The sequence below is a fragment of the Harpia harpyja genome, chromosome 22 (genome assembly GCF_026419915.1).
Source record: "Harpia harpyja isolate bHarHar1 chromosome 22, bHarHar1 primary haplotype, whole genome shotgun sequence".
Classification (NCBI taxonomy): domain Eukaryota; kingdom Metazoa; phylum Chordata; class Aves; order Accipitriformes; family Accipitridae; genus Harpia; species Harpia harpyja.
In genome coordinates, this window is record NC_068961.1 from 20905887 (window position 1) to 20932603 (window position 26717).

Genomic DNA, 26717 nt, shown 5'->3' on the forward strand with positions numbered 1-26717 from the left:
CTATTTCTAGGCTATCATCGTTTTTCAGTTGGTATGTTGAGGAGAAATAATGCGATCTTATTTGCTGCTAGAGGCTTCTTGGCAGAATCTGCATTGCAAGGCTGTTTATCTTTTCAAGTCAGAGTTTGCATTGAACCTTTCCTTAATAGTCTTCCATAATGCTTTCCTCATTGTAAGCAACTTTCTGCAATTCCTGGTCCGTTTCTAGAAAGATGATAGCAGCAGCAATGATAGTTCCAATTTCCATAAAGTTGGCTGGCTAAGTAACTCTTGTATTGTCTTTGGACTTAAAGTGGCTGCAGTACTAAAAAGATGCTTATTTGGAATTCATTTTTGCTAGTGATCTAGGAAATATTTATTTTTACTTTAATAGGGAAGGTCTCTTCTGTTATGCTGTATTGCAATCAGACTGTTGTTTTAAGTTACCATAGTCTTTCATACGTTCCTTTTGTGAATTGTGTTTAGGAATCACTTTGTACATAATTGAATATGAATTTTAAAATACTGTTGGTTGCTGATACCAGGCAACGTCAGATAGGCCTGTATTGTTCAGGCAAACTTGGAAATGTGAATAATTTTTACAAGAGAGACTGAAAAAAAGTTGAAGTCCACTGTTTGAGGTCTGTCTTAAAGCATATAAATTGGAATACAGATACAGGAATAAATCACTGCCTGATGGTGATGCTTGTAGTAATTCTAAATGTTGCCTAGTATGGTTAATGAATTCTTTCTTCTGCCAGCATTTGCTCAGTCGTGAGTTGAAGTATCTAGGAGCTGATTACAGCTGCATAATTTGTAGTGAACCTTGATGTGAAAAAAGTAGCTTCACAAAGAGCTTCCTTCTTTCCAGTGTATTCACCTTCTTATGATTTTGGAGGATGTTCTGAGAAACTCTACCATTGTTTTTAAAAGTCTAAAATAATTTCAGCTGCCACATGTTTTGTTGTGAAATAAAAACTTGGCACCAACTTGTGCTTTTGTAGATGCCCAGTATGTAATTCTAGCATGAATTTTTATAGCTGTCTTCAGCAGTGACACACGTCTGTTTAGTTAAGAATATTTTTCTCTTGGTATCTGGAAAAAAAAAAAGTTGAAACTATTTCACAACTTTTGTATTTGGACACCAAAGGGTTAAAACACTTAAAGTTTAGTATTTTTAAATAATTTGCTTTAGAAATTTTAGACTAGTATACTGATGTTTATATAGGAAACGTTTTTTTTTCTCACTGTGGGCGTTTTAGTGTTCTGATCTTTTATTTCTCTTTCTTCTTTTGTTTTGTTTTAATCCTTGTATCTGCTAATTTTTATATAGGAATAGTTACTAATTCTTTTGAGATACAGCCTACTAAATTTAAAGTAATTGAAGCCATGAGTTGACCGGTAATTTTAATCCATTCTATATAAATTGCAGTGAAGAACTGACAATTTGGTTTCAGGATGAGAGTAATAATGCTTTAAAGGCATAAAAGGCTTAGTATCTTGTTGTTAAGGTGGTCACATGATAATGGCTTACATATTGAATAATGTGCTACAGCACTTTATGTATGTTAATGTAACTTTTAATCTTAATGTTGCCTGCAAATATGTGATCCCTTATGATATAAGTTTCCTGTTTATGCACCATTGCCCGTTTAAATCAAACAGAAGATTCTGAAACTGTAAAAACTACACATGTCAATGTTTTACAGCTACGTAATTCGAATTGACTTGATTTTTTCAAGTAATCCTAGAAAGGGGGAGCATTCCATATAGAAACTGCTGAAACTGCCACAGGTGCTTCTCCGAAAACCTTACAGTTGTGGCATTGAATGTTCAGTATCGCTTCCTTTCTGCACACAAGGCATACTGTTGAGGTATTTGTTGCGGTGATTGGTTTTAATGCTAATCTAGGAATTCAGATATAGAATCTATAGATTTGCATGCTTTGCTTACCCTAATTTACAATTATCTACATTTTTATTTGTAAACTAACAATAGATAAGTTGAGATCAGTATTTTTTAACAGATATTACATTGATATACGAAAACTGTGGTTTATTTTCTTAGATTGTCGCATGGCATTAACAAAAACACAGTAAGCTGTAGGTGATGTAATCACTATTTAAAATTAAACATTTAGGGGATTTTTTTTACATATATGAATGTTTTTTTCAAAAAGATTTACTGTTAACTTTTTGTAGCAAGAGTTTTGTTTTTCAAGGTATGTGACATTATAAGTGGAAGATAGTATATTTCAATTGTATATCTATGTTTAAAAGACACATCGAAATGTACTTGCTTTTTTCTTCCAATAAGTATAAAAATATGAATTATTGAAACAACTTAGAATGAAGTTCTAAGTAAATTCAGTATAATTTATAATTCAATGTGAGAAGCAAAAGTCTTTCTTTTCTTTCTACAGATCCTTCTAAGAGTAAATTTTGTAAGTTATCTTGAAGTAAATCTTTCTTACATCAAGGTAGTTACATTTAAACAATTCTAAGCTTTGTTTTATTTGTATTGTTTTGTTATTTTTTACTTTCTGTAACCTAATCATAGTGTGGCAGTATCTTGCATATTTTTTGAGAGCTTGCCTCGGGTTGTTTCCTTCCTTTAGTGAACTTCTCAAAACAACAAATTGTGGTTAGACTGAAATAATAAAAACATCCTCCTAAACTAAAGCTAAACTGAAAGTTAACTTCATGTTTCTGTACACCAATCCTGTTTGGCCAGATAACATATTTATCTCTCTTGTTTTTGAACAACAATTTAATTACACTCATAGCCAGCATTTTAAAAAGCATTTCAGAAGAAGGAAGTATAAACATATGCTTCATCAGTGTCCTCTTTATAGCTGCTTTAAATCTATACCAGGACTCTCAGATGAACTGGGCCTTTAAAATGGGAGTTCTGATGATGTCAACCAAAGGGAGAAAAACAGATTTAAAAAAAAAAAAAAGTCCTCTTCATGCCAAGATCAGTCAGTTTTGAAGACTGCCTGTGGACATCACTTGATGGAAGAAGAAAAATGTGTTATGACCGTGTTTTAAGCACTGTAGAAGATATGTCAATAAATGTATATACAAAAGTCAGTGATTTAACTCTATTAATATAACAGTACACGTTTTGAGTTTATTTATAAAACAGCTGTCACTACAGAACAATTCAAGTGTTAAATGTAATCTGTCAAGGAACTTCAAGATCACCTACTTCTACTCATCCATATCCAGACTTTCCTCAACTTTTCTCATGTTTGTTTTTTTTTATTTAGAATAACTTTATAATATGAAAATGTATCTTTCTGATTACATTTGGCTTTCTTCTTTTGCTTGGGAGTTAGCATCTCATACTTCTGTACTTTGAGGAAAACAATATGTCTTTATCATGCCCAGCTGCTGGATTTTAGCCTACAAGAAAGCCGAGGGCAAATAATATCATGCTTCATGATACTAATTTGTTTCTAGTAACAAGAATTACATGGAAATAATAAACTATAAAGCAAAAAAATACTGCCAAGTGAAAGAATCTTAACAGGACTCACTCATTCTTCAAGTACTTGAATTGCTTTGCGAATGATGCACAGTTTTCTAAGCGTAGAGTGAATTGACTTTCTGACCACTTAGCAAAACTGCATTTAGTCCTGGGTAATGTTAAGTAAGGAATTTTTCTCCCATTTGTCAGTTCAAGCCTTTATGTATGTTACTGTCTGGAGTAGGTGCTAAAAGGGGAATTACATTTTCAGAGCTTTAGTTTTCCATGTTCTTTCTTTGGTTTTTCCACCTGTCCCTGTAGCTGGACTGACCTCCTTCAGAGATGTCTTTGGTTTTTTTACTTCTTCTTTCTTTTTTTTTTTCTTTTCCTTTTTTTCTTTTTTTTTTTTTTTTTTCTGGAGAGAGAGGGAATTAAGTTTTTGGAGCACAGCTGTTTGTTTTGACAGTAACTAGGCCAACCTGTAGAAAATACTGCACCAAGTCAAAGAGTACTATTTAATAAAGACCGCTTAATCATAAAGTACATGTAACTTTGCAAGGCTTAGTCTGATTTTCTTTTCTTTAATATGACTTAATATGACTTTCTTCCATCCTTCCACACCTTCCTTACAGGTAGCTTCTTTCTTCATAAGGTCATCTTTGAAAAATACGGTTTATGTAGCTTGTTACTTGCCTAGTCTTGTTTCAGCTAGGTAGCCTAGCTTAGAGAAAAACCCTGAAAAGAAACAAAAGCTTGTCCTGAAGTTTGGCATCTTTGTCAGGGAGGGGAAAAACCCCAAACCCCAAAGAGACAAACAAAAAAAACCCCCACAACACAAAACCTGCAGGTAATTTCCTTACTCATTTTTAAATTCTGAGTAATGCAGTTACAGAAATAGAGCTGTCATATTTGCTGTGTGATTAGCAGTAACAAAAGGACAGCTTGCCTGAAGATTTAATATCAAACAGTGTGTTCTGAGCTTCTTTGGAGCTTCCACTATTTCAAGGTGTTTAGATAAAAGATCAAAACTAGTACTGAAGGGATTTTTAACTTATTTTAAAAAATGGAGGATGGGTGGAAAAGCAGATTTTTTTCAAGAGACATGAAATTTTGAGGTATTTCTGTCCAGTTTGTCCAATGGTTTGCATGGTTTTTTTCACGGCTTTTCTTTCACAGCCCAGGTCTTGAAGTTACTTTCAGTTACAGTATCATTTACCTAGTCAAATCCTTCTTTATCTAAGCAGCTATGAGAAATGAAGAGAAGTACCTTTCAAGGGACATCTCTAATAACTGAAGTAGTTGAAAATTTGCTTAAATATAGGGATAACCTCTCTGAGTGTCCTGCTTCATTTTTTTTTTTAACCATGCAGTCTGTGTCATGTGTAGTCTACTTAATAGCCAAATGGATCTTCAGTTATACTCCTCCTTCTTTTCACTTGATACATCAGTTTATGTATAATTGCAGTTCATAACCAAGGACTGACACGTAAGAGATTTAACTCCTCTTATGTGCAGTTGGGGCACTGAACCATTTCTATTTTCATTCCTGTAGTGGAGTCTGTTTACAGTAATGGCTTTTATACTCTTAGCTCATGGACTAAGCTGAGGTAGCTGCTTCATTTTTCAGACATGGGCAGCATTTGAGATAGACAATACACAGCAGATCTAGTAATACATGTGTTCCCAGTTCCTTGTAACTACTGCTGTAACAGGGTAGTTCCGCTCTCAAGTCCAGATTGGCGCTTTTAAAGAATGGTCTAGTAGATGTCCTAGCTTTTTAATTCATCCAAGTATTCCACTTCAGGGTTTGTAGGAGGACTGTATAAGACTGTATTTTTCTGTTATGCACTCAGAATCCTCACAGTGATGGCAGTATTTCTACACATTTTGGAAATACATAAAACTATTCCAGTCACCTGTTAAGAGCATTTTCTTTCCTACTTTGTGCATGTGGCTAATTGAGTTAACCATTTTTTTCTTCAATTACTTGTATTTTGCTATGATGAGCTAGTATAGCACAGCTACCTCTTGCTGCCTTTTTGTGTTCCCACTGACAGATTTTTCCTTGTAGAGAAGGCTAGAAAAATCTGCTAAAGAAGTAGGTCTCTTTTATCATTCTAGCCTGTTTTTGAGAAAGTGAGACTTAAGAGTTTCTGCCAATTTTGTCAACTTCTCCTTTTCTCCTTCCCGTTAATATTGGAATGCAAGCCAGTTTAACTGAAACTTGAAAGGATTTGGAAGTCCCAGAATAATCAAGCCTCGATTAAATTAATGGAAATTGACAACTGGATATGGAAGAGATACTCAAATTAGTATTCCCACTGAGAGGGAGCAGAGAGAACAGTTGTATTTTCTTTCGTAGCAGTTGGCCAACCAGTTTCTAGAGCCATCTAGATCCTGTAATCTCCATTTATTTGATTGGACTTTTTTTTTCTCTCTTTTTCATTACTAACTTCTGAACACAGGAAGTTCTCTTGAATTAATAGGCTAAATTCAGACTCAGATTTTTAAGTGAGACACTTCTAAACTCTCAGAAGCAAGAATGTTACATCCAATGTGCTTGAGTCCCTTGAAAACCTATGCAGTGCTTCCAAAATACTCCTGTAGAATAAGTACCTCTTTGTCTACCTGTTAAGAGTAAGCTGTTCAGGAAGAGGTGGGAAGGAGACAGATCTAAAAATATCAAAGGTCATTACACTTTAAAATCTGACAAACACTAACTTAAAAGTTCATTTATTTTGTTTCTGGGAAACTTTTCTTTCCCAGAGTTTGGTCACGAAGCGTTACACACTTGAATCTTAGTTTGTACTTGTCCAGATGCCTCTGGAAACTTACATTGACATTCCTTTGGGAAATGGTGACTTAACTGTAGTCTGTCTTACAGTCCATTTTTCAAAGCAGAGTTGTTCAATAACATTTTGCTAAGTAATAGAATTGCTTACTCCTTGAAGTTTTATTAAATTAGGTGGTCGCTCAACACCATATTGTTTTGGTCATTTTTATCTTTGCGTAACTTTAATTTGTTCTTGTTTAGATTTCCTTTACTGTCCTTTTGGGGCTCACAAATTTAAAACAGATTTCAGAAAACTGAGCTATTATTTCTGATCAAAACGGATATGTTGAAATCTGTGTTTCTTAAGTTGTAGTTGCATTGTGTTACATCTGTATGCTACACAAGTAAATTAGAACTACTAAAAGAACATTGAATGTTGGTTAGCAGGGACCTCAACAGGCCATTTAGTTCAGCATGGGAAAGGATTGACTGTATTTTGCAGCACTTCTGAAATCATACTCTGCTCTTGAAACGGGGCATGGGGTGAGGGGCTGGGAAGAGAACACTCTAGAGATTCAGCAACCTTTATACTCTGAAAATTTCTCCTAATGCCTAACTTCAAATATCCTTTGTTTCTATTAATCCCATTCATATGCTGCCTGCACTGGATGCACAGAATGGATTGTTGTCTTTGCAGCTATCTTTTAGGTATTCAAAACTAATACCTCTACCTTGAGGTTTCATTTCTTTTGACTAACTAGGTTTTTCAGTCTTCTAACGTCTTAGTTTCTAGGCCACTCTTGGCTGCTGTTCTCTGGATTTTTACTAGTAGTCCAAGTAAACGGTGACTCAGAATATTGTAGTATGGAATGAAATTAACCCTGATCCAGAGTAATGTTTTTTCTGATTCTGTAGTATTTTGACTTAATCTTCCAAATTCTGTGTAATCCAGCAGTATCCATTTATGGAATTAGTCTTGCCGTAATAGTTTCTAAAGATTTTTAAGTGTCATTTTTATAGCAAATAAGTTGTAATGATCTAGGAAACAAATCTGGACTTTGTTCTTTGTTTTCTTTGCATGAGCTGGAGTGAGTTGTTTTCTGCTTTGTATGAGTTTCAACAGAATCAGGTCTATTAATCTTCTGAATTCTTACTCTGTTGGCTGGTCTGTTTCTGGATTTTTAAGTAATGGACTTTTCTAAACTATTGAAGCCAGGAAACAAAAATTCAATTTTCTGATTAGTTAGATCTGTCTGGAAAGGTGGAAAAAACTTTGGAAAGATTTATTGGCATTTTTTGCTTCACAACCTAGTTTTGTCATTTCTGGCCCTCTTGTCTCCACTTCTATGCATTTCCTTATGAAGTTAGCTTATATTTCTAAGCACAGACATACTGTATGTTTGTGTAAAGGCATGTGATACAGCACTCTCTCAAATTAAACCTCTACATCTCAACATGTTCTACCTGATTTCATTTATAATCTCCTTGATGCATTAGAATAGTCAAAATCCAGTGCCATTCTCTCATGCATGGGAAGGTCTAGGTTCAAATAACAAAGCAAGTCCCAGCACTTATGATGTCACACACTTTGAAATGAGAAACAAACCAGAAAAAAAAGTATAAGCAAAGCATAACTAAGTATAGCATCTTTATCTATCTATCTATCTTTTTCTCTATATGTATATATTTTATTGTTAGGAAGAATAGTGATGATGTTGTTACCATAGAAACCAGAATGCCATGGACAATTGCCAAGTCATGTTAAGTTTGTTTTGAGTATTTGATCTTTTGCTCAAGTTAAAGCAATAGATTGCAGAATAAACTGCAGAAGATGGTAAAATTTAAGGTTTAAATCAGTCTGAAGTTTATGTAAAGATCAGATACTTCAGACTATTTTAGAATAAAGCATTTTGAGAAGTTTAAATAGGAAGATGTTTTTTTTAAGGCACATAGTATATTGATTTTATTTAAAAGTGTATTGTCTCCCAAATTTTGCTTAGAAGCCAGATATATGTGCGAAAAGTTAAGTTAGTTATAAAACTAAGATTGATAACTAATTTCTTAATGGAAATTTGCTAAGTGTATGTTTTCTCTCATCACCAACAGATAGATAGTCAGTAAGGGCAGCAGCAGCAGCAAGCTAGCTTGATGAATGAGTGTAATTCAGTTTCTTTGTATTGTACAGCTTGAGAAATGCCAGTGGCCTGACAGCAGCAGACCTTGCACATACCCAGGGCTTCCAAGAATGTGCCCAGTTTCTCTTGAACCTCCAGAACTGTCACCTGAATCGTTTCTATAGCAATGGCACCTTAAATGGGGTTCATCAGAATGCAGGTCCCAATCCATTCAGTGGTGGGACAAGTCGAAAGAGATCCTTTGAAGATACGGAGTCTGCTGGAGTAAAGAAGGCTAGAACGGAAGGTGAGACCCGAGAGGTAAAAGGGATGGGATGATACTGTTGCTGAGAAAGGAAAATAAACATTTTAAAGCCTTTCAGAGTGGATGTTGAGTATTATTGACAAACTCACGTACTTATCTAAGTTAGCTATTAATACAAGAAGCAGATGAATACAATTATTCTGTGCCTCAGGATCCCAGTTCACCCTGTTATCATCATGGTGTGTTCAGCAATTTCTATTTCCAGATAGTGCTAAAGTTACGTGATGCCAAGAATAATACGTGGAGGAGTAGGAGCTGAAATTAGCTTCTACTCCTTCCTCAATTTCTTCTCCTTCAGGAGAGCCAAATAATTTTAATTCACAGATGCCCGGGTGTTCTGATCGTAATTTTCCACCTCAGGATTAATTCCCAATTAAAAAACTGTTTGCTAGATGAGATGGATGAAGGAAATTTAATGCAAAAAGGTTTCTCAAATCAAGAGGGATTATGTCTGTGACATTAAGTTAACATACCTTAAGTTACCAGGATCATGTTCCAAGGGGAACTGATAGCTTACAGGAGGATGCAAGACTAGAATGAACCTTAAGGATTCCTATTCAGCTTTGTGCATTGAGGATACCACTTCTTCCTCGGCCAGCAATGATGCAATAGTACAACCTCAAAGCTACTTTTTGGTGGCTATATGAAGAAATTTTTTTTTTTTACATCTTACAAACACCTTGAATAACACAATAGAGAATACCCTCTGCTTCCTTTCTGTTGGACATCCCATTAAATTCTTATTAAAAAGAATGCAGCATTCTGCACACAAACTGTTTCTTTTTCCTGTGTCTAGCATCAGGAAAGGGATTTTGTAGGTCTTCACTGAAGACACTTTATTCAGTTGAAGTTTATGTTCTAACGTGACTTTCAGTGAACCAAATAAAATGGGCTCAAACAGTGCTTAATTCTAGGTAACAAGAGCGGACTTGAGACCAAAACAATGTTTCTAAATATGACGTGGACACCATAAATTACATCAATATTGGCTCTCTGTAGTATTTGCTTTAGTACTTGCTGTCCAGCCACTATTTCATCCATACCAGCATCAGAGGCCTCAATGGGTTACTCCACAGCCAGTCATAAACGGAATGTGTTACTTTGTGTGGTTGGTCTAAACTATAAATAATTCATGATGGAGAAGAGTGCCTATGCAATTAAATGCAAGACTGCTTTTCAGGAGTAACGTCCTTAAGTAGCTACATAGAATGGGAAAACTTATGCAGTGTATAGACGCCCGTAACGGCTATGGAAAAATGTCTTCGATGCATTCATGTTCTGTGACCAGGAGGTGCTGCATGAAGCCAAAGATACGTATCTTCTGTTTTCAAGAGCTGTTCCTTCTGAATGTTCATAACCAGCAATCTCTTTTGGTTTCAGAAAATCTAGTCAATAGGTAGCATTTCCCCATGATGTGTGGGAGTGGCACTGGGCTAGCTATTTTTATTCTATATGTTGTCAAGAAATAGCAGTATGTGCATTACCTTTCAGCATAAAACAGTTTGTCCAGTGGATAAGTTGGAGCAAGCAAACAAGTAGACAGTATGTTTAAGTGAACAAGATCTCCTAAGCCATTACAGAGATGTTAGAGAAGCAGAGTAGGTAATTTTTGAGCATTTTTGCCAGTATGGCTTTCTAAGACCTTTGCAAACAAAACCAAAAGCTTTACTGTATTTGCTTGAAGGTTTTTAGAGTAATTAGGAGATGCATCCCAACTGTAGAAGCTGAAGTTTCTAATCTGATGTGTCTGCCCTCAAAGATACAAGCATCAGTAATATTTATCATATCAATGTAAAAAGTCTGTTGGAGTGGGAATGAATCACTGCTCTTGAGGCACTTTGTAGACTACAGAGCCGAGTAACGACAAGTCATCAGTATGTCTTTGTGCTTAGCTAGCTGTTTTACAAAACAAGCCCAATTTTGCAGTAGTTTTGTACTTAGCAAAACCACACTGGTCTGTTGTCCTTTAAAGACTATTTGCGCAGGAGATTCCGGATGTTCAGAGAGAGTGCAGGCAATTTGTATTTGCAGGGGAGAGTCAGGTTTTGATGGCCATATCGCAAATTAGAACACTCAGTGCTTTGAAAAAACCCACTCGTGACCAGGCGCAGTATATGGGCCTTACAAGAACCTGTAAGCAGTAGAGTTGGAAGAAGAGAAACACTTAAGCTGTGCTTTGCCTTTTGTTCTGGAATGGCTAAACTGGGCAGCAGGTGGGGGTTACTTACATGTAATTTTGTTTATACACACACACATGTATCTGCTGTCCGGTGCATAGTATAAAAAAAAAAACCTGCCTCAAAATTAAGCAACACTGATACAGAGTGATACATACCAATTACTCTCTTCAGATGTAATACAAAAGAGTTCCAAAGGCTGAAGCTGAACTTAACAAAAGTAAAGTATTGGCCACTTTCAGAATGTACACCAAATAGTTTTGACTTTTGACTTGGAAACGTTAGCTGGCTTTTATGTCCATTTTCCTGAAATCAATTCCAGAAGTTTCACCCTGCTTCCCAGGCTGGTTGGTGGAGGGTAGTGCACAGGGTCAACTACGATGACGATGGTGCACGCCAGACCAAGGGCTCACGCGGCTGTGTTCGCAGCAGCCCTAGCCCCAGCCCCCCGGCTCGTGGCCCTGGGCAGGTTGGCTTGTGCGCTGTGCCGTACGTGCTGCGCACAGTGCTGACTTGCTGTACGCAGCCGGTGACTGACTGTGTCGGTGTCACGAGCCTCAGCACGGCTGCTTTTAGGTGTTCTTTGTGAGGTGGGTTCGGAGGGCATTGCCAGGTGTACCCCTGAATTGGCCAGCGTGCCCTTCCCTATTCCTCTAGGTAACCAGAAAAAATGCCTTGCCTTTCCTGGTTGAGGGTCATTTGAAGCCCGCTGATCCAAGGGCCCTGGGCTCCTTTAAGCCCTGTGCGATTTCTGGCCCTGAAACACTTTAGCTGTTGCTTAAGGGTCTTTAAAAACAAGTAGTTTACAAAAATTTCTGTTGTGCCCAAGGTAATGAGAGCTGACTTGCAGTCTACTGAAGTAGCCCTTTACAACATATTGTTAAGAGCGTCTGCAGTGTATACAGAGAAGTTCGTTCATGTGAGCGTGAGAGCAGTGCAGGGTCTGCTGGGGTAGTACTGGGAGCAGTGCGTTGGGTGGTAGGTGCGAGAGGTAGCGAAGTCAAGCCCATCTTGCTAATTAAAGCGTTTCCCACAGCAGTCTAACCACTTGCCAGCTTTTCTTGGAAAGCAGAGCTGTTTGTTCAGCTCTTGAAGGGATCCCTGGAGCAGTCTGATAGGAGTGGGGGGTGGATTACTGGGAGATGGCCCTTGGGAGTGAAAGAGGAAGCAGTCCAGACTGGCACCAGACAAATGTGAGGTACAGACTGCTTTATCTGTCGGGCACACTAGCTGTAAAGCCTAAATATCAGTAAATTAAATTGCTCTTTATTCAATTTATTAGTATATCAGACTGATCTGATGTGTAGGTGCAAACTCTGATAGGTACACTGGTAATTCTCCATTTTAAGGGTTTAAAATGAATGTGCAAGTACTTAGCATTTACTTATTCTGCATTTGGAATCTCAAACATGTCAGAAGCTTTCAGACATGAAAAATTTACATTTCTTTGTAAAAAGCTTTTGCTTTAATAATCAAAGTATTCATCTGTTTCTTAGCTGAGTTTCCAAGTGTGCACCAGTGACTAAACATGACTTTTTTTTTATCAGCTTACAGCTTTGATGGCTTAATACCAATGATGAATGGAGGAGTTGAGGACGATGCTGACAATATGCACGTTGATAGAGAGTTTGCTGTTGTATCAGGTGGGAGTGGACAGTTTCCTGTTAACTACAACAACATTCAAATGGTTGAAGACACGAAACAACAGGAGAGTACTTCTGTTGGACCAAAAGAAATTGAAATATACACTGTTTCTGCAATGCAAACTCCTTGTCGTTGCAAGAATCAATATGCATTTTATTTTTAATTTAAGTATAAACTTAGTCCTTTATTTTTGCACATTGTTGTCTACAGTCTTGAAAACTATTGTATTGCTGTAACACCCATTATATTGGGGGTTTAGCAGGTATCTAAAATTAGCTGTTTCATGCAATATATTGTAATGGTGAAAGAGAAGGTTTATTATTAGTTTATTATTATTTCAGATAAACAGAAATCCACAATGGCTGTTTCACTTTTAACCTGAGGCTTGTATTATGTTGTGCCTTGCTTTTAATTGCTGTAATTTCAGGTTAAAGGAAATTCAGAAATACTTTAAATTATTGGTTTCGTTTCCATTAAATAGATTTAATTGCTAATAAGAAGACTTGATAGGGAGACATATCAAAGTGCTTGTATAGCTTTGAGTATAGCATATGTTACAACTAAGCTATATTCAAAATAGTTCAAGAAATACTATAAAGAATAGTCTGGACATATACCATGTGTTCAGAATTTGTTCAGACACAATGATATAAGTGCAGGATCCTGCTATGGAGTTTTTTTATGTAAATAAAAGACTGGACTTCACAGGTCTTAAACTAGTATTTGGAACTAACATACCTTGGAAAACAGTTTTTGTGTTTTGTACCAATCTTCATGAAACAGTCGAAATGTTACTAGTATTAGTGTATATTAATGCTCTAAGTTTTTTAAGGGTTGGTTAATCAAGATGCTTTTGGTAACCCCAGGATGTGTATAGAGTTTCTATTAAAACTGTCTTGGGTCAGCTTTTTCCATGCACTTCATAGGTACAGGCATGGAGTTACTATTATTACATTCAGAAATTAACTTCTTACTTTAATCTGTTCTGCGATAAATATGTTTATGCTTTGTACCACAGATCAGATTCACCAAAGGGAATGATAATTAATAGATATTTTAATATATTAGGAATAAATATATATACATATATATAATCGGTACTTAAAAAGTAGACTATGATATTTTCCAGTGATAATTACTAAGTGTTCTTATTTATGGAAAAATGATTGTCTTTCATAAATATGCTCTATTACTATAGGTGCTAATTTTTAACAAATCATAACATTCTATAATTATCACTAGAACTATTCATTACCTACTTTTGCATATTAACTAACAGTAGTGCCATTTCTATTAAATTTGATTTGGCAAAGCCAGCCTATAAGGATTTATTTTTAAACAGTTACAATTTTGCACTTTTCAGTTAATAAACACTATATGAAATTCCTTCTCTGCGTTTTCATCACTGAAATATTAGCTTTGATGTCTTGATGGGATTGGGTGGGGGTTTTTTTCCACTTTCAATAAGAATTTGTGGTTAGTGAGTTCAGCTGATGTGGTTATTTTAATTTTATAGGGACTAAAGAGGAAACTCCAGTTAGTACATCCAGTGAGTTACAAATTGAACACATTTCTTGGCATTATGTATTACTGTATGTGAACTATCAGTATCGTAATCCATATTTCAAATAATATCCATGCAAAGGACTAATAGAGAACCAAAACTTTAGATTCTACCTTGTCAAACAGTGGTACTCATTATGTGTCACTTAAACAGGAACCCAATGTTTTACAAATGTGGGAAGTTACCAACAGACTTACTGGCTTGAACTGGAAACACGCAGTAAATGCAATCCTATTTTGCACATAGGTTTATGCATTCATGTATACATAAACATATGTGCGTGTATCCAAGGATAATAACAGAATGTAAAAATCTTTAAATGTCACCATATAGGTCTGTAGTTTCTACGTTTGCCTTGCTCATCTTTACCAATATAGATGTAAATTTTAGATGTCCTTTACCAGTAGGCATTTTTAAAACAGAACGTATCACCCATTTTTTGTGCTAGTACTTTGAGTACCACTGCAAAAACTTACATTTCAGACATACTGATGAAATCTGTTTATGGAAATAAAAACTACTGTACTAATTACTAAATTCAAAGGATAAATTGCTTTAAAACAGTTGTCAGTGGTTTTTGCATGCACATCTTTAGAATTTTGTTTCCTACTACTAACGTTTTTTAGTCTTCTGTGCACTCTGCTGTTGCTATTGTATGGCATTTTGCATGTGGATTGTACAGATGTTATTATAAACTTACCATTAAATACAAACCTGCCTAGTATGTTATCTAGCAAGCTGCTAGATAAATGGAAGTACTTTCTGAATAAAGGAACTTTGAAACATTTTATATTAGCACCCCAACATAACATTTCTTTATTTGACCTATTTCAGTGTATACTGTACTGTGAGAGTTACCACTAAAAAAAAAAAAGAGCCACGGATAAATTACAGCTGAAAAATAAAAAAAACAACCCTTGACCCTCGCACCAGATACTCAGTTCTTGCATGTACATAATCTTTCATCCCAAGAGGGCATTACAGTTAAGGTGGAAAGATGCCTTTTATTCCACCTTTCAAAACACTGCCCTGAATGTTGTCTGCTATACTATTTCATACAGTTAAATGAAAACAATTCTGAGAAGTTCACATTGTCTTTACAAAGATTAATATAGGCATATGTACACATTGATTGTAGATAGATAGTTGCATTTTCAACGTAAGAATCCATGCTACAAGCTTACTGGTCAGCTCTCATTACTTTGAACTACCTATATTGTTATAAATGAAGAAAGGGTGGATTTATTTTCAAAGCTGTGTACGGAAGCATTTTTTAAATAAGTGGAGTTATAGTGGAGACATTGTGATGTATTTCGATTTATTCTTAATTGTTGGTGACAGGTGTATTTCTTAATGCAGATATGAATAGCAGTAGCTCCATATTGAATGCACTGACAAATGGATGTGCCATCAATGGACATTTGGATTTCAGCGCCGCACAACAGCTCAGTGGGATGGATGCCAGGCGTGAGGAGTGTTTAACATTAACACCTAACGGAATCATTCCTGGAATAACTTCTCCCAGCAGGCATCGAATTCATACCAGCAACGGCACCGAGGAACCAGAAAAAACCATGAATAATGCCACTGATATGTGTGGATCTCTACATCTGAACGGAAGCCCCAGTAGCTGTGTTTCTAACCGGCCCTCGTGGGTGGAAGACCCTGGAGATACTTTGCACTATGGACACTATCATGGTTTTGGGGATACTGCTGAAAGCATCCCCGAACTTAGTAGTGTTGTTGAGCATTCCAATTCTGTCAAGGTTGAACAGAGATACGACAATACTGTCCTAGGCACAATGTATTTGTATCACGGTTCCTAGATGAATGACCTTTATATCAAACACATATTGAAATTGCTACCAAATGAAACTGGGGGGACAAAATCCTCACATAGCATTAAATTTGAAGATTGCAACTTATTGCTATTTTTACACTTTGTTTATATGAAAAGTAAACCTTTAATTTGACAGCCTTATACAATAGTTGTAGTTTGTTGCATGTATGGGGCTTATTTAGTGATAAAATAGGTGCTGTTATGATGGAATGTTTATTATTTTCTTTTTTTTATTATGGAATGTTCTGGTTTTGTATTTTTTTATTTCTAAGCTTGTGAACACTATCTTTCCCTTTTTAGAGCTGTTTTCCCTTTTATTAAAACAATGTTTAACTGAATTTTGTGAAGAAAATGTTACGTATGTGCATCACTTAGAAGTAAAGATTTTTCTTTTCCATATCTTCTGCTGAAGCTATGGTAGCAATATCAATGCCAGCTATCACTATGCAAGGTTGAAAGTGGCAATCTTCTGGAGCTTCTCTGACTTTATAGTTTGTACATTTGTTTGGTATAACTAGATGTTCATCTTTAAATTTTTCGAACAAGTTGTTTAAAAATGCAGAGACAAAATTGGAAGAAGTTACATTTCACTTTCTGTAGCGTAGAAGTGCTTTTCGTTGTTGTTGAGCTCTTTGCATTATAGAGTGGGAAAGTGGGCTGCCTTTGTTGGTCGCGGTGGGGTGTGCCTCAGGTTAGCTCTGAATTTGTGGCAGTTTTCTTTGGCTTCTCTCCTTTATATGTACGCTTGATATTTTACCATAGCTCACAGACCGGAGGCATGTTGGCACTGTTCTGCTTTGTACACACTTTAAAATTGCTGTTAATTGTTATAGAATTTGCCAAGTCAAAATATTTGAGTTTGACTGTCTTGGATATACATTTATTGTCCTTTTTTTTAACATATGCTTTGAAAATGTAATGTTGTGTACTCTTTGGGCTATGCTCACGGAAAATACATTGTATTTAAAGCTTAATACACAAATCAAAATTCATGTAAGTGCACTATATGAGCACTAACAAGTTGCTGCTTTGTGTTATGATAAGTGAAGAGTGGGGAAGAATATGGTAAATGAGATAAGCCTTCTGAATTGTGTTGATTTTTTTGTTCTTGTTTTGTTTAAAAAGGGACCTTTACAAATTGGATTTTAAAAAATAAACATATTACATTGTATCTGAATATTTTGTTTAGACATTATTATTATTTTTTGGCAATTTGAGCAAGTCTTTAACAGTTTTTAAATCACATTTCTCCATAATCTTTCTCAGTGCAACTGTGGCATTTCTTGATTTTGTCAGTATATGGAAGCAAATGGGAACAGTCCAATAAATTGTCCTTGATTGAATTACAGAAACACATACTGGATATTCTGCGTATGAAGGTTGTATCAGCCCTGAACTCCAAAAATGGGTTCAAATACCGGCTGTCTGATTTTCATGAAAATCATAGTCTCCTTCAAACATTTTTAGGCAAAATGCTGCAGACTACAGAAGGCAGTGTATTCAAATTGAGAGTAGCACTGATAGGAAAATTGACCGGTCCTTTTGCAAATAGTTGGCCAGACCAGCAAAACTCCTCAGTGCCTTCTGGAGACGAAGACCATTAATGAGAGCTGAATCTCACCTGAGGCGAGCTGTTCCTGGCATGCACGTAACCACTTGCTTGTGCTCCAACAGCTGTATCTGGGCCCTGTTCCTGGACGATTTAATTTGCTGATGTAGTGCCCAGAGGCACATGTGCTATTGCCATCATACTTGCAAGAGATATTAACCTAAATTTGCTGTAGCATTTGGTTTGGGAAGCTTTTTCATATTTGCTGAGCTTGCTGCATATGCTTTCTTGTGCTTCTTCAAATAAAGCAACTCGTAGCTCTAATAAGCACTGCCATCTTACCTACATGGCTATAAACTGATTCCTAAAGGATTTTCTTTGGGTAACAACTGAGTTTGCATGTGTCTGTTCCGATGGTAAAATTTTAGGTACATCATTTTAGCATGACAAAAGTTATACTGTGTTCATAAGGCAAGGTTTTTAAAATTTGTGTGCCTTTGGTTTTCATTCACTTGCTTTCACATCTTTTCATCTAAAAATACCTTGGAAGATACTGTGTTTCAAAGTCAAAGAGACAACTGACTGCTGTATTTTAAAAAGCACTTCTACGCGTGTGTGTTCAGCCACATGGTAACAGGGACATTTCAAGGTCTGTATCTGTTGTCTGGCCCCATGGAAGCTAATTATTACGTTCTAATTAAATGTAGAAGACCAGTGAAGGCCATATAATGTAGACATGCTGCATGGGTTTGCTGGGTAGCTTGCTTTATGGCTGATGTTGCAAAAGATAGAAGTCTGTGACAGAGTATGTCTCAGCCAAGAGCCGAGATGGATAATTTTTGAATTATCAAACAATTATTCTATAAGAATTCTGAGACTTCCTTTTTACAGGTGCTTTTTGAGACAATACATGTACTTACAGCACAGGCCATCTAAAATCTTGTTTTTAAATTATTCCATAAATCTTCAACAGAACATGAAATAGGGAGTCAGAGAATCACAGCGTGGTTGAGGTTGGTGGATACACACCCAAGTGTATGGTACTGTTAGGAACCCCTACCACCCGCACAGGAAGACAGTTTCCTTGTGTTTAATTGGAATTTCCTGGTTTTCAGTTTGTATTGTAATTTCAGATACATGTGGACAATAAAACTATAAAAGTAATGAACCTAACAGATCCAACCGCACTTCTGGTGGGGAAGGTGCTGAGTTAGTATGTGAAGAACTCAAACTGTCAAGCGTGGAATGAGTTCTACCAGGTGTAGCCGTGCCTGTCCGTACGTAACTACTGATGACACAGAGGCCTTGTTTTTGAATACCTCGCTGTTAAAATACAGAGGACTTTCCTGGGTTTGCTGTCGTTTCAGAAGACTGGCAGGGCTCACAAGCCCTCTTCAGGCCTCAGTTTGGGAGTTTCAGATGCTGCAAACAGACAACAGCACCGAGCCTTTTTAATGATGCTGTGCTCTGCCGTTCCTGAAAAGATTGCTGGGTTTTAAACACCTGGAGTTAAATTCTCACAAGTTTTTTGGTTCTCAAGGGCAGTAGTATTGTTTGTACTCGGGCCTTTTGTCCAAGTCTAGAATTTTCAAGGCTTTTATCAACCAAACATTATTTTAAGTGATGCTTTGTCTTACCATTATCGTGGTTCTAGGAGTGGTTCTCCAAAACTAAAGTTTACTTTTCATCTGCCTAGATTTAACTCAATAGCACCACCGTGAATGTTATATGGAATACACTAACTGGTTATTGCTCATCACCCTCCTGGATACCTCTTTGGCTGAGGCTCAATTTTGTGTGAAATTTCAGTTGATTTCTTTCTGGCTTATGTAGATGGTTTTGCCCTAATTCCCCCCAAATGTAGCTTCTTTCCTATTTTGTTTTTCAAAACCATCTGCAAAGTTTTGGCAGAAATATAAATAAGTACAGATTCAGGCAGTATTTTGATATGGAATATTTCTGACCAAGTAGTTGAAGTTTGGCAATGTTGGAAGAGGGAAAAGGGAAGTGTTACACAACTTCACACATGGTTATGGTCTTTAATATTTTTAACAATTGATCCTGATTCCAGATAAAATATTAGTCTAAACTTCTAACAGTTTTGAAAGCAGGCTGTCATTTGAGATATATATTGGATTAAGATGAGGTGCTGCTTGGCTTCAAGACCCATTGCAAATGCTTTCAGACCCTGTGAACTTTGCTGAACATTGGTCTTGCACCTGACTGTGATCAAATCCTGATCCTTGTTCAGACTCGCATTCCATAAGCTAGCAAAAGACTGTAAGTCTATTTTACTGAACTTCTTCAACAAACTGTCATCATTCTTCAGTCTGAAACTGAACCCCAGCTTAATATTTATGGCCAAGTTATGAATCACTAAGGAGCTTCTGCCGTTCCGGTTACAAATGTAATACATCCAAAAGAGCTGCCTCACAAAACGTCAAAGTCAGTCCTGAGCACGAAACAAACCTGGAATGAAAAAGGAATCCTTGCTGTCCTGTACACTAGAACCAACCTACGGTACAAGCTTTTATCAGTAACGCACATTTTCTGAAGTACGGCCATGCACGCTTCTCCACTTATTTTGTGTCCGGCCAGTTTCTTCCAGCCAGTGAAAAACCACACGCTTCAGCGGGGAGGGCGGGGGGGGGGGGGGGGGCACAAAAATGCCAAACAAACAAAACCAGACAAAACCAAACCAACCCAAACAAAAACAAACAAACCCCAAACCCCCCAAAAACCAAAAACCCAACCCAAACCCCGAAAGCACCCTTTCACCAGCGCAGTACTGCCTGCCTCGCCGTTCCGTGCGGACGTCCCGCATGTCCCTGCACCTCCGGGCACGTGGGGCTTTGGCAGCGGAGGGTGAGGGGACTGGAGCACTCCTGCCTTACTGGTGCCACTGGATGTGACACACGCCGCAGCGTCCCACTGGCACCTCCAGATCCTGAGAGGTTTTCTTCAGGGTGGTTACTACCCTGATGAAATTCTTTTTTTAAATTGTGCTTTCTAGGGTTCTTTGTGACAAAACCCCCACCTTCTCTGGCATTCTAAGAAGTGCGTTTTCTTGTTACTTGCCTCCAACTCTCAAGTACGGCTTATGTAAAGCTCCAGCTAAAATGAGTTTCTCGATGCTCCGGGGAGGAAGTCCGGGATGCCTCGGATCGGGGACGGGTGAGCTGGGGATGGAGCGGTGTTGCAGATTTCCTACAGGACTGGGAAGAGAGGAAGGGCAGAGAGGAAACTTCCCGTGCTGGGCGGCACGGAGAGCTGCAGCAATGCTGGTGCAGCAAAGAGGCGATGGTGGGAGAGGGCAGCCGGGGAGCACCCCGCTTCACTGCTGCCACTGCCCCGGGGGGGACAGGGCCCCAGGGCGGGAAATCCTTGAGAGCCAGCTGAACCAAGAAAAGGAAAAAAAAAAAAAAAAAAAAAAAAGTCTTGCATAAGCAGGGTTTACTATTCCTGGCAACTGGTAACTACATTTCTGCTGCACTGCTTAATGACTCCCAGATATTTCACACCTCTCCTTCCGTTCCGGAGTTTCCTGTCTCAAAGTGGTGACTGGCTGTTCACAGGCAAGGATCAAAAGAACTCTGGTTTAAAGCAGATGGTTTATTTTAAAAGCATATCTGGCTGTAATTTTTTTTTTTTTAATACACTACAATAGTTCATAACAGTACCATATGCTTGGAGTATGTATCCAAATTAAAAGCTTTGCCACGCTCAAAATCGTACCCCCCCCCAAAAAAGCATAGTGAATGTTACCTGTGGTATGAGAATAAAAGTTAGGCATCCTCTTTCCCTCCAAAAAGCACAAGTTTTAATGAGTAACTTCTCTTTGCTTCTGTGTGACTCAGAATGTATAGGACTTGCACGTATAGGACTTGATAACCGTTTCCAAATCAGTAGGAATCAGCCTCAACTGGCTGAAATGCAAACAGGGGAGACACGCGTTTGTCACTGAAGACAAGTCCCCTGGCTCAATAGCTAATGTGAGCAGTGTTCCACAAGGAAAATGTCCGAATACCTAAAGCTGAACACGATACCAGGCTGCATAGTATTAATTATATTTCTTCTTGCCGGGCTAGCATTGTAAGTTAAAGAAGAAAAATAAGTTAGTCTGAGTTTCTCTTCCTGCAAAGGCAGGATGTAATCTTACTACAGAGGAAACACCACGTATTAATAGAGCTCTTCTCTTGATGTTACCGAAAGGTCAAGCATTGTTTGTTCGTGCTAGCTGGCAGCTCAATCTCACCAAAGACACGTATGCTTTCCTGTGACGACCGCAAACTTAACAGTGTCTGCGGTTTTTGCCAGGTTTTGTCTGGGGGAGGAGAAGTTGGGGTTTGTTTGCTTTTGTTTTATTCTCACTGTTTCTAAGAGGTGTTGTGAGTTAGATCAAGTCTCAATAACATTAGGCACATAGCTTGGAATCTCAGTTTAATCTATATTTGACACGTTGTATAATACAGCATATTTTATAAATGTCAGTACCAAAAAGACAAGTTATAAAAATCAGGTAGGTACACAATGTAAGAAGAACCAAGCAAAAAGTATATGCATGATGCAGAGAAGCACTTACTTAAATGGTAGCTCCTGGGATCAAGCAACTCTCTCAACAATCAGATGTCCGACCAGAAAATTCTGTAAATTCTAGGAAGTATAAAACCTTCAGGATTTTTTTTATATAGGTAGAGTTAATTGTCTTCCTAGTAGCTGGTACAGTGCTGTGTTTTGGGTTCAGTATGAGAAGAATGTTGATAACACACCGATGTTTTCAGTTGTTGCTCAGTAGGGTTTAGACCAAGTCAAGGATTTTTCAGCTTCTCCTGCCCAGCCAGCAACAAGGCTGGAGGGGCACAGGGAGTTTGGAGGGGACACAGCCAGGACAGCTGACCCAAACTGGCCAAAGGGCTATTCCATACCATGTGATGTCATGCCCAGTATATAAACTGGGGGTGGGGTGGGCCTGCGGGGGGATCGCTGCTCGGGAACTAACTGGGCATCGGTCAGTGAGTGGTGAGCAATTGCATTGTGCATCACTTGTCTTTCTTGGGTTATATTTCACCCTCTTTTTGTTATCTTCCTTTTCATTACTATTATTATTATTATTATTATCATCACCATTATTATTATTATTATTGTTTGTTTCAATTCTTAAACTGTTCTTATCTCATCCCACGAGTTTTACTTGTTTTCGATTCTCCTCCCCATCCCACCGGGGAAGGGGAGGAGTGAGCGAGCGGCTGTGCGGTGCTTAGCTGCTGTCTGGGGGGTTGAACCACGGCAGATGCGTAACAGTTCTTTTGTGGTGGACCTGAGCAGTGCTGTCCATCAAAAGGGGTAGCTGTCCTGTGGCCTCTGGTGGGTGGCAGTTTCACGGGAGGCAGGAATACTCCAGCTGCTGTATTGGAGCTAAAGAATCGCCATCATCCACGCTGATAAGAAAAAAACCAAGGATCTGAACTACAGTGGCAGCACCCACCTTAATATTTTCAAGGGGTCTGCAAAGCTGCCTTTTCCTAATGCAGGCAACACCTGCCTGTCAGCAGGGCACACTTAGTATGCCAGACCTGCCGCGCAGTCTGCAGGAGGAATGGGGTAGAGGAGTTTGTGTAATCATTGATAAAGGGCTTTATCTGCTAAATATTTTCAGAACTTTAGGAAGAAAACAAATCTTGTTACCCTTGCTGGAAAACAACCTTTGGGATGTGAGCTGAGGGAAACTAATAGCGGTGATCCGTCAAAACGATATGTCGAACAGTCCTACTCGCGATCGCCGCAGCGGCAGGGCAGGACGGGCGACCTCCGTGCTCGTTTGGGTGTGCAGCATGCCCTGCTGGAGCTTCTTACGTTGCTTCAGGTACTGCTCCTGATTCTCTATACCTGCAGCCAAAGACGGCTACTCCAGCATTAGGTAGGAGTCGGTCTTTTCACTTCGTGCTCAACGCATGCTCTCTGTTTCATCCTGCGGTCCTGGTTTCCCGGTCTGTTAGCGAGCGCCTTGCTGGAGCACGTTGTGGCTCTGGTCCAGCCCGCGCACCGGCGCTGTGCCGCCTTCCCCAGGCAGCGAGGGCCGCGGGGAACCGACGGGCGCCCGGGCACTGCCCGCCGCCAGCGGCAGCCGGGACACCGCCGCGCCACGTGCCGGGACCGAGGAGCTGAGAAACGCTCCTGGAAACCGCTGGGCAGGATGGGTTTTGCTCTGAAAGACTGGTTTCGAACGAGAGGTCACCTCCTGCGCTGTTCAGTATCGGATGCAAGGAAAGGGGCAGTGGCAGAATGACCCTCACCCCTGGCAGACCCCTCTCTGCCCCGGGACCAGCAGGCTCTCCCAGTCCCTGGTGCCATGCCTCGCTGGCTGGGGACGATGCGGTCGTGGTGGGCACGTTGGCTGCGCGTTGTAGTTCCCGAGGTGTTGATATGCCGCTCGGACCAGCGCTGCACAGCTCCCAGCCAGGCGTAGCGCCGGCTGGAAGCTCTCTAACCAGGTTAGCGTGGCACCAAGCCCAAAATAATAAGCCCTGTTTATTAGGTCTTCAGCACTCTGCCTGAGGTTAAGCCTGCCGTGACCTCGATAGTAAAAGGCAGAACAGCTGAGGGAATAATCCTGCTGAACCCAAAGGCAGGAGAATAAGATCATCCCTCGGACTCAGTTTGCAGAGTGAAGGAGCTGAGATATGCGCAGGTGACCTCTTGCACAGGACAGCTGGGTCATGCGAGACTAAAGACAACAAACACAAACATGATTGCCTCATCCTGAAAGAAGTTCAGAAAACGACCAAGGAACCAGCCACGCAGTGAGGCAGAAGGAGCAGAAAGGTGCCATCCTCGGTACGGGCGGCTCTTCGAGACAGAGATTCTCAAGGAAAGATACATCCAAAAATCCAGTGATGAGATGAGATCCAGCAATGAGAAATCCAGAGATTTCAGGAGCCAGAAAAGGAACACAGGCCAAGCAGCAAAATGAGGTGATGAAAATACTCAGCCTGAGAACGAAGTAGTAACCTCTCTGCCACAGATGGCACCAACAATTTTATTATTGTTAGTGAGCTTTTCAATTATCATTAATAAAGTGAGCCATCCTATAGCTGTCCTCTGTCTTCTGTAGAGACCTTACTATGCAAAGCACTGAAAGATTTCAGCACAGATGTGCTCCCAAGCTGTGTAAATTCACTTGCTGGACTCAAAATTCATTTATACTGAATTTGAGCAATTTATCCAGACACTGGATAAATTCAGACACGTTATATCATCACCCTGGTTCTGACAGGAAAACCACTTAAAATCACAAAGGCTGAAATATGCATAAAGCAAAACTATTTTTGAATAAAGAGAAATGCTCCCAGAAATGGTATTTAATTTAAAGGCATTCCAGGACAATGCTTGACACCAGTTTATGCACATGCTCTTAAACCTGTATCTTCAGGCATATTACTTCTGGGAGCAGTAGAAGGAGTAGCAAGGGGGGGCGGGAAGGAAAAGGCAAATGCAAAGACCGAAGTCTGCTATGACCAGCAAGATACAACCTTTCCAGAATTAGAGCAGAGTTACGTAATTCACAGCCATTTGCTTTCAAAAGGCCAAAGTCCGCACCTGGTGCAAACGGCACACGGTGCCCATTTTACCTGATACAGGTGTTTGGTTTCCCTTTTTGCCAAAGCAAAAAGGTCCTGCGTGCCCACCTCTTCGTTCGTGTACGCGTCCTACCCGGTGTGCCCCGGCCAGCAGCGCGAGGAGGATGCTCGCCGCGTTACACAGCTGGATGCGCTCCTCTGGAAACACCGCTCCGACCAACCCGCGCGACTCAAAAGGTTCTCTCATTGCCTCATTATTCACTTATTTTTCACTCGCTTTGGTATCAGTGATGGTGATAAATGAAACCTAAGCCAGCTGCGCTCCCTACGAATTGCTGCTGAAAGGCCATTTCCTACCTTATCAGTTTGATTGTATCACCCCTTTCCCTGTCTCCAACTTGGGCTCCTTCACTACGTGTCCAATACATGCAATTTCCTATCATTTTCAAGGCCTTTCTTTCATTACCAGCTCCTGCCACCCGTCACTCAGTACAGTCTGACCTTGCTGGCTCTGCGTGGGCCACCCTGCCAGCTCCATCACCCGCTTGCTGTATTTTTAAGCAAACATCTTCGTGCTTTTCTTGTGCAAGCTCCCATGCTTGGAGAAATTCTCCTTTCAGGTCCACTCATACACTTCACTGTGCTCCTTGAGATGCTCCCTTGAAAAACTGTCTTTAAAACCTAAAAAAACCCACCTTTCCCTACTTTTGGGCCACTGGTGGATTGATATAAAACCTATCATGTTGACAGCATTGCCCCCTGATTTCTTGTACTACCTGGCTGTATCAGCCAGTCATCTCTTGTCCTAGATGGGGTTTATGTATACCTTGGGACAAAAACTGATTTTTTTTTTTTAGTTGTGTGTTTACATGGACTCTAGCACAGTGAAATTCTGGTCTTCCAGGAATGATAGTAATAATGACAACAGCAGCAACAACACTAATAAATTAAGAATGTAACCTGGGACTCGTACTCCACAGTACGATGGGACCAAAAGCCACAGCACACAGGAGCAGCTCCAACTTCTAGCGGCAGCAACACTGCAACGTAGTCTTTTCTCCTACTCTTTCACATGCTCTCCATAGAAACATATTTGAAAATATCAATTAATATGAATGTTGTGGATTATGTCCCGTTGTGTTTATTTGCAAGAAAAGGTTGATTTATTATACACTTAAGAACAGCCTTCCTCCACATCCTGCTTCTGTTGTATGTCAGGCTGAAAAATCTCCTTCCTTTATCTCAAGTCTCATTTTCAGACCCCCCTCCAGCTTCCCAGTCAACACAAATGTGTACAGTTCCTCATCCATCGTTGCAGTATTTCTTGTCTGCAGCCAGGAGTCCAGCTCTGCTCTCACCCTCCTCCAGACTCTATTCTGCTGCTCCGTGAGGATATGCAGAGCATGTGTGATACCCTAAAACTGAAGGTGAAGAGGCACTGGCAAAGAGAGAGATAGAAACCAAAGCAGATTATTCCAAATCCACTGGGGGGAAAAAAAAATGGAAACAAAACAAAACAAAAAAAAACGGGGCGGGGGGAACAAACAGAAAAAAACCAACACCCCAAAGCAACAAAGAAAAACTATAGTTAGGAAATAAAACCCAAACTGTGCAGCTATGGAGGTGCAGGGCTCGCAGGAGGGCAGCTGATGGGAAGGAGGTCGCAGTCCCGGCGAGGGCTGGACGTTCACTTCTTTGTGGGAG

The 26717-nt window shown here is 39.3% G+C and overlaps 1 protein-coding gene across 4 annotated transcripts in view; it reads left to right on the forward strand.

The window, feature by feature from the left end:
- ANKRD10 (ankyrin repeat domain 10) overlaps nucleotides 1-17064 on the forward strand; it is a 38635-nt gene extending 21571 nt beyond the window's left edge. The window contains exons 4-7 of one of the 4 annotated variants that reach the window (XM_052774045.1): nucleotides 8409-8644; nucleotides 12387-12482; nucleotides 14000-14032; nucleotides 15389-17064. In XM_052774045.1, the coding sequence (XP_052630005.1) occupies nucleotides 8409-8644; nucleotides 12387-12482; nucleotides 14000-14032; nucleotides 15389-15873 (850 nt within the window). In that variant the 3' untranslated portion in view covers nucleotides 15874-17064. The remainder of the gene's footprint in view (nucleotides 1-8408; nucleotides 8645-12386; nucleotides 12483-13999; nucleotides 14033-15388) is intronic. The other 3 variants (XM_052774046.1, XM_052774047.1, XM_052774048.1) reach the window with 3 other exon arrangements.
- The last annotated feature ends 9653 nt before the right edge of the window (nucleotides 17065-26717 follow it).